The 8728-nt window shown below is 44.2% G+C and overlaps 1 protein-coding gene across 1 annotated transcript; it reads left to right on the top strand.

The window, feature by feature from the left end:
• The first annotated feature begins 5776 nt into the window (after positions 1 to 5776).
• On the top strand, positions 5777 to 7791 carry LOC131244217 (serine/arginine-rich SC35-like splicing factor SCL30A). The gene is made up of 3 exons (XM_058243860.1): positions 5777 to 6268; positions 6361 to 6484; positions 7625 to 7791. Exons 1-3 carry the CDS (start codon positions 5777 to 5779, stop codon positions 7789 to 7791), a joined length of 783 nt encoding a protein of 260 aa, XP_058099843.1.
• Positions 7792 to 8728: the final 937 nt, after the last annotated feature.

The following is an 8728-nucleotide window of genomic DNA, read 5'->3' on the forward strand; positions in this document are numbered from 1 at the left end:
TCTCCATATTTATAAGCAACATGCATGCACCTTATAGCGGATTTTGTATAACGCAGGGTTCCGGCACGTCAAGTTTGCGGACCCGTTGACGCTAGAGAGAGTCCAAGGACCCCCAATCAACAATAGGTGCGGACCATTACCTTTAGGTGACCGATTATCGTGCCTAACATAAATCATAGTGATTTTGTATGGAAACTATGTGTGCATGTTGCTGAATTTTATGTATTGTTTGGTTTAGGACCCATGCATAGAAGTTTCCTAAAATTAGGAGAGGGATTTAGGTCCCGAGGTTCCCTAATATATAGATTGCTAAATTTTTGGTCAATTTAGGGAATTGCATGTGCAATTCCCCAATGTTGCTGATTTTGTACCGTAAATTTCGTCACATGTAATTGATAGATGTAATTGGGTGAATTGTTGTCCACTTATTGAATTGCTGAATTTTGTTGCACTTGACTTGCCCTATGTTGTTGATTTGTTATGTCATATGTTGGCACATGCAATTGAATTAGTGTGAGTTGGGTGTATGGCTGTCTATTTTGTTGAATTGCTGAAATATGTTGAACTTGATCTCCATTGCTGCTAATCTTGTAAGATTGACCTTGTCACATGCAGATGTTTTGTGGGATCTAGTGTATTGTTGTCCATATTGTTGCGGTTCTGAAATATGCTAGTCGCTTGCTAGAATTGTTCCTATAATTGTTAAATATATGCTATATACTTGCGCACATGCCCCTTGTGGATTAGCTAGCCAACCGGAACTCTTTTGGGCAACCTTTTCGTTGGGTCAGCCCATGGGCAAGTCTGGTCCGATTAGCCAAACCGTGACTCACCAGCCATAGTTGGACTACATGAGACATTGTTCTCAGGTCGTAAAGTCTATGGTTTGTCTCGTGGGGTAAATTAGTCTACCAGTTGGTAATCCTCGTATGTTAACCATGATTGTACACGCCTGATTGAACCTGAGGTACCCTGCAACCTCTGCGCCCACTGATAACCATAATTTGCGGCCCATAAGGCTCTTGAGTCGGGGATGGTGGTATGAGACAGTATGCTCGAGCTGTCGGCATATGCTAGGGTGACGAGCCTCCCCATAGTGACCAGTGAGTACCAAAGACTCATGAGCCGGGGATGATAGTATGAGACACTATGCCCTAGCTGTCGACCTATGCTGGGGTGACGACCTCCCCATAGTGATCGAGAGCAGGACTTTAAAGTCCTAACTGTTTTCGTATGCTTAAAGGTTATGGAAATGACGAACCCACAAGGGCTAAGAATCGCGAGTGTTATACGGCCACGGCCATTAGAGTCACCCGATCCGATTAAGGCAATGATCCATCAGGGTATCTCGGTTTCCCCAACCTACTGGATGAATGAACCTAACTAATTAACTCAGCTAACATGTGCACTACGTGCATTGACTACTTTTGTGATTGGGCAGTCGAGGTCGCTTGTGGGAGTATTGGTTCACGAACGTTAGATGTTGTCACAAGAAGGAGTGTTGTGGTGAGAGACATGCATCATATCATTAAACCATGCATTTGCATTAATCATAGTATCTAGGGTTCTGTGAATGCATGTCTTTCACTAAATTTACTCTCGTGAATGATTATTTGTGTAACTTATTGTTAATGGTACCACTAAGTTAGCTTCTCACTCCCACCATGGGATGGTGTTTTAAAACACCAACCAAAACCCGTCATAGATGCAGAGATGATGGAGCAGGATGCGCTGGAAGGTACCAGCATGGACGATGAGGAAGAGCGGGCGTACTTCCAGGCCTTTGGCGGATCATTCTAGTTCGGTGGACAATCGCGAGATTGGGCCAGGGCTTTAGTCATTTTGGGTCATATGTATGGATGAGATTAAACCCCTGGTTGGATATTATTTTGGATATTTCGGTCTTATGTTTGGATGTTTACCTTATTAGTAGCACTTGAAATTTCCGTATGTAATATTCGTACTCTATGCTTGGTTTAGTTCTCCATTGCCCACATGATACTTCATTTATATTTGCATATGGGGCTCATTAGGGCATACGTGGTAACCAGGAATTAACTTGGCCCTCAAATTTCAGAGCGTCACACTACCATGCCTGAGTACCGACCTCAGTAAATGCCATGTTAGAAGAAATTGAACCATCATTCACTGACAACCTTATGGCATCTCTGCTTCCTCCCAGGTTTTCGATGCCGCAGATAACCACTTACTCTGAAACCGCCGATCCAGCTGAGCACCTTGAGTCCTTCAAAGCCTGGATGAAGCTTCATGGCGCCTCAGGCCTCGTAATATGTCGAGCATTCTCCCTAACCTTATCAAGAGCTACTCGGCGGTGGTTTAGGCAGCTAAAGTCGAGGTCCATCTGTTCCTTCTCGTACCTCAGCAAAGCCTTCCTCACACAGTTCATTGGTGGGAGAGACAAAAGAAAGTCATCAACTCATCTTCTCACAATTAAGCAGAGGGAGGACTAGCTGTTAAGAGACTACCTTATCCATTTCAACGCCGAACCTGTTCAAGTCGATGATTATTCCGCCCAGATAGCTCTGACTGCCATGGTAATCGACCTTAAACAAGGTAAGTTCTTTTTCTCTATTGGTAAGAACCCCCCGACTGCCATCGCTAACATACTTAATTGAGCTAAAAAAATTTCCAATGTCGAGGAGCTATTTAGTTCACGAAAAGCTTCTCGAAGAGGAAATAACTGAACTGAGGATAAGAAGCGATGAAGAAAAAGAGAGCCCTCTACCGTTAACGCCAAAAGAAAGAAAGAGGATGACCAAGACTGAGTCTAACATACCTTGACATCAAATACTGAGGAGTGCGTCGAATAACCGACCTACTCGACTAAGAGCGACCTCCATTTTTGAAAGGAAAAAAATGTGCTTATGATTATACTATTGTGTTTTTTACTGCTTTATGGGTTTCTACAATAAAAGAACTTCCTCAAGTAGGAAAAAATTTCTTTTAAATGATTTCTCGACTATTCGAACTACACAGTCTACTAGGACTTCCTTTAGTGCAAAGGAAAAACAATCCTCAACCAGTCGTCCGACCCTTAGAGAAGAGGTCAGACCACTACTTGAACTGTGTGGTCTACAATAAAGACTTTCCTTAGTATAAGGGAAGAAAGTCCTTGTACTAAGTACTCGGCCTACTACTATGAGAACGACTGAGACTTCTATTAGTTAAAGAGAAGAAAAGTCTCTCCAATTAATTCTATCGTGCATGATCTACTACTGAACAATCGACTTATCGATCTTAGCCCTACTCCATTCAACCTCTCGACCTCCCGACCTCTTCGGCGCAAGTCATCACACAGTGTCAATCCACACTAACTTACTTCCCGAGCTTCTAAAGAATACTCGGAAGTAGGGGGCTACTGTTATGGGTAAAAATGGACTAACTAGATGAATAGACTTAAAGACTATGGATTGCTTAAGGGCCGGGAAATCACCCCAACTTTGGCCTCGGTTACTGATTTTGGAGGTCGGCCTTGGATACCGACATCGGCCTCGGGAACCAACTTTGGAGGTCGGGCTCGAATATCGACCACCACTTCAGAATCAAATACACTTACAATATATTAAGATATGATAGGATTATCCTTTGAGATATTCGCGAGGATCTTAGAAAATCAATTACGATATGTCCGGAGGAAGATATCTTCCGTAATACGCAATCACCATCTAAGAGTCATTGTCATATACGCCACCGCCCCCAAAAGGCTATAAATAAGTACTTCGCGTATAGTGAAATGTATGCAGAATCTCTCACCCAAAAACCATCAATACTACTAGACCCAAATTCCTAGTTTAACTTTGGCATCAGAAGGTCCCCTGTTCTAGCAAGAGTCTCCTTTGTCATATTCCTATGTGGGTACTCAAAGGTTGGAAAAGATGGACCAGATTTTTGCACCAACAATTATATTGAATGTATATCATTGAAAAATCCTCAAAGATCAAGGAAGTTTTAAATGAAGCTGATATTTATATTTTCCATTTGTGGGATCTTATTAACAAGTTGGATAACAAATAAACATCACCGGGCCATAAGAAGGTTTCAACGGTGGAAATTATTATTCCCAGTGTTTCCTGTTGAGCTTTGAATATATTTTTTAAAATTTGAGCTCAACCCTAAAATGAACCGGAAAATGGATTAAGGGCGTGGATAAGCCTCGTACATTCACGGTCGGCCAAAAGAGTTAACTCAGTACAATAAAAAGGCCCCTGAGTAAGTTGTATATGGAGATCAGCCGACATGGATCGCCTTCAGCCTAAAAAGGTCGATGGCGCCCTCGAAAGTGAGAACCCAGCCACACGTTTTTGGGCACGTCTTAGAATGAGCTGGAAAGAAAAGATTGGATGGACTGAGTAGATTTCTTACAAAATAACGTGGTGCGCGCCACCTAGCTTCGAACGGCAGGGACTTCAGTGTCTGTGTCCATCGGAGCCAGAACACGTGGATGGCTGCATCCTTAAAAAAAATGCATAGGGCTGGAGAACGGATTGCGTGGCGTGCTACACACCACCAACCCCCTGGGTGTTGACGTTACTAAGTTATGTGGGCCCCTCCTTGACGTATTTGTTATATCTACACCGTTCATCTATTTTATGAGATCATTTTATGGCATGGGCCAAAAATTGAGGCTAATCTGAAGATCAAATGGACCACATCACAGAAAGTTGTGGGGATTGAACGTCTATCATTGAAAATTTCTCAGGGCTACAGAAGTTCTGGAACAACGTGATTTTTGCTTTTTATTTTTCCCTTCATCCATGTCTACGTAACCTTGGATGACAAATAAATATTATGATGGGCCAAATAAAGGTTTCAACTGTGGGAATCATTTTCTCCACTGCTTTGGACCACTTGAGCTTTTGATGTCTCATTTTTAGATTTATGATTTAAAATGATCTGCTAAATGGATGGACGATGTGGATATCACTAGAGTTGTACATGAGTTGAATCGTGTCGATCTTGGCATAGGTCGGCTCGGCTCCACCAGTAGCTAACCCCAAATCGAAATCCGCTCGGCTTGGTCCTTGAGCTTAACCAACCAGCTCGGCTCGGTTCACTTGGCAGCTCGAGCTACCTAGTTCGAGTAGATATCGAGCTTGTGCCATATTTTCTCAAACACGTAGAGTACATTTTCAATTTTTCGCACAATGAAAAACAATAATAATGATTTACAAGTATTTTAGTGGGCAACATCAAAATCATGATTTAATGGCAATTTTATAATGTAAAGTTTTTTTTTTTTTTTTTTTTTAAATTATTTCGTATCCATTCATTCATCACCACCAGCTAATCCCACGGAGAATGTATGCACCAAAAACAACACTTCATTGAGTCATTTTATCAAATACTTAGCGAGCAACATAAATATCAAAATAACTAAGTCATCTAGCCAATTCGATTCGAGTATATTCGAGTCGAGGTTCAATCTGAGTTGAGTCGAGATCGGGCAAGCTCAAACTCAATCCAAAATTTTTTCAAGGTAAAAAAATCATCTCAACTCGACCGGAACTCAATTTCGAAGCGTTCTTTTTCGAGTCGAGTCTAGCGAGTTAACCGAGCTAACTCGGTTCATGTACAACTATAATACATACATTGGTCACATGAAAAACTTCATGCGGCTCATTGTAACGTTTATTTGCTATCTCACTGTTAATAAGGTCACATGGACCTGTGAAAAAACCAGATATTTATAGTGAATTCTTGGACAAAAAAAAATCGCTATGCTAGAGTTTCAAGGGAAACCCAATTTTAAGGTTTTATGTGGGGACGCTCGAGGGGCCTAGCCCCCTCGAAGAGAAAGGGCCGGTTAGACGCCAAATGCCGGAAGACACTGTTTGTGGGAAATCTTCGGTTCAGTTGTTCTATGAAAGACATATTCAAAATCTTTCAAAGGTATGGGAGGATTTCAGAGGTCTATCTTCCCCATTTCCCTGGTACTAGTAAATCCAGGGCGTATACTTTTGTCCGGTATATGTACGAAGATGTTGCGCGGGCCGCAAAGGGGGCATTGGACAGGCAGAAGATTGATGGGAGGGAGGTTGCAGTGAAGGAAGCCAGGCCAAAACCCCAAACACGCCCAGCAACAGCTAATATTTCTTTCCAGGGCTCTCTTCAGAAAGGCATAGAGGAAAATCAGGGGAGCCTCCCTATCAGGGGTGCTAAGCCCTACCAAAGGGGTTGGGAAAAACCTCCCGCCAGTTTCGATAAAGCCCATCAGAGCTCCAGGCAGGCGACGACAGACCCGGGCAATGTGGCTAGGAAACTCCATGAGCTTGATCTAGGGCTGGTGGGCGATTTAGGAAAAAATCGAATTTCTATACTTTAGCTGATTGATGGATTTAGGGCCAGGGTTCCAGATTCAAGGCTTCAGCCATTGACGTCGCAAGGATTTCCGACTGTCATTTCCTCATCGTCTTTAAATCTAAAGCGGAACACACAGATTTCGTCGTTGACGCCCCCTTCTGGGGTGAGCTTGGTCTGGTTAATTAACGTGTTCCCCTGGTTGCCCAAGATCTACTTCGATCAGAGAGAGTCTTGGATCCGCCTATTTGGGATCCCAGCTCATGCCTAGTTTGAATCAGTGATCAGGGACCTGAGCGCTGCCTACGGTGAAGTGGTTCAGATCGACACTTGCTAAAGTTAAGGTACGATTGATGGCAGGATCTACCTTCCTAGAGGCTCGTACGCTGAATGTTGGGGGGGGGGGGGGGCTAGAGGAGTGCTCAGGAGTTTGTCATCATAAGGGCAAGGAGGTGAGACTGACCGGACCAGAGTCTGGGTGGAGAACGATTCCGATGGGAGCTTATTTGGGAATGAGGAATGCAACTCAAATGTATGTGGAAATGCCTTCGCCAATGCTACATCTGGAGACCTGCCCTCACATGCTAATGGGGGAAGGGTCCTACCCCGGGAAGACCTGGAGACTTATCACCCGTGCGATGTGACCGAGTGGCCTCGAAGGAATTTTCTATTAATGGAAGGACCCCAGGTGCCTCTTCTCATAGAAGGGAATGTGGGAGCAGAAGTGCAGATCCCAGAGTCTAGCCCCAGCAAAATAGAAGGGGCTCAACCCCCTTCCCAGGTTGGCAATCCATCTCCTAAATAGAATTCTCTATTTCCATACTCTGTTGATCCTATTATCGAACACATCTCCTCCATCAGTAACGTTGTAATGTGTCACGTCCCTTCTGGGGCCAATCCTATAGACGCGGGAGGGCCTACTCGAGGTATATCCAGATCTGTTGGCCACTCCCCTACCTCTCCAGTGGCCAGTAATGAGGATGAGGAGGATATAGATGTGAGGATCTCCCCTGGCCCCACCCCATTTTCCCACAAAGGGATGGGAGGATCTTCCCCAACGCTCAAGGGGCTAATCGATGGATGCATCTCAGTCTACAGGCAGTTAGATCTATCCCCATATCATCTCCCTCGGAGTGAATCTGGGATTCACAAATGCAGGAGATAGGATGTTTTCAGTGGAAAGCCTTCCCACAGGAGGGAGGAAGCCTCTCAAATTTCGGACTCATAAGTGGCAGGGGAAGTTTCCTGCTCCTTGGAAGAGAAGGAATTCCCTCATGAAGTTGTAGTTGGGGACCCTCCTGTGCAGAGCTATCTGTTTTAACAGGAGGATTTTTAGCTGGTTGTGGCAGTGGCCTGGCAAACAATTTTCAGAAGAAGGGAGGTGAGCCTTACTCAGAATCAGAGGTTTGGAAGGATAAACGCAAGAGGGCACAGATGAGGGCTATTTTTTCAGGAAATATTTCTGATGGATAGCATCCTCATTTGGAATGCTCGAGGTATGGCCAATGTGGCCATGGTCCGTACAACTATGAGAATCATCCGGGGTCATAACCCGGATATAGTTGCCATCCTTGAGCCTTTGGCTTCAGATAGGAAGAGGGTGGCTATTGGATTAAAGTTGGGATTCCATTCATCCATCTCCAATGCCGACTTTGGGGGTAAAATATGGATCTTTCATAGAGATAGTTTCTCCATTTCAGTGATTGGTATGACTAACCAAATAATCTCCATTCATGTGTCTCTGCCACACTCCTCGACTCCATGCTGGCTTTCTTTTGTGTATGCAAAATGTTCTGGGTTTAGCAGGAGATTTCTTTGGGAGTCGCTAGATTCCCTCTCCTCTAGTTCGAATGGCCCTTGGGTTGTTGGCTGTGATTTCAATGCAGTGCTGGAGTCCACTGAGAGGTTGGGTAATAGAAGCCATGACCAGGCTAGTACTGCTGAGTTCCGGGATGTAATCAACAAGGCGGGGCTGATGGACGCGGGGTTTAATGGGAGCAGATTCACTTGGTGTAACAACCACTCTGGGAGCACTCGAGTGTGGCTAAGCTGGATAGGGTGCTGTGTAACGCAGATTAGGTCCATGTTTTCAGAGGTTTCCAAGTCAAGCATCTTCCTAGGCTGAATTCTGGTCACTCCCCATTGTTAGTAGCTTTTTCCTCCCCTGTCGTTTTCGTCTCAAGGTCGTTCCATTTCCAGAGGATGTGGCTTCTAGACAACTCCTTGTCGCAGTTAGTTTTGCAAACCTGGAGCCAGCATATGTCTGATCAGCCCCATTTTAAACCTGCTGCTGAAAATTAAGAAACTCAAAGTGCGGCTGAAAGTTTGGAATAGAGATATCTTCGGTAATGTGTTTTCGAATCTAAAAAATGCAAAGCAAGAGCTGGCCCTCCTGGAGTCCAGGGCCTAA

The sequence above is a fragment of the Magnolia sinica genome, chromosome 4 (genome assembly GCF_029962835.1).
Source record: "Magnolia sinica isolate HGM2019 chromosome 4, MsV1, whole genome shotgun sequence".
In the NCBI taxonomy this organism is placed as follows: Eukaryota; Viridiplantae; Streptophyta; class Magnoliopsida; order Magnoliales; family Magnoliaceae; genus Magnolia; species Magnolia sinica.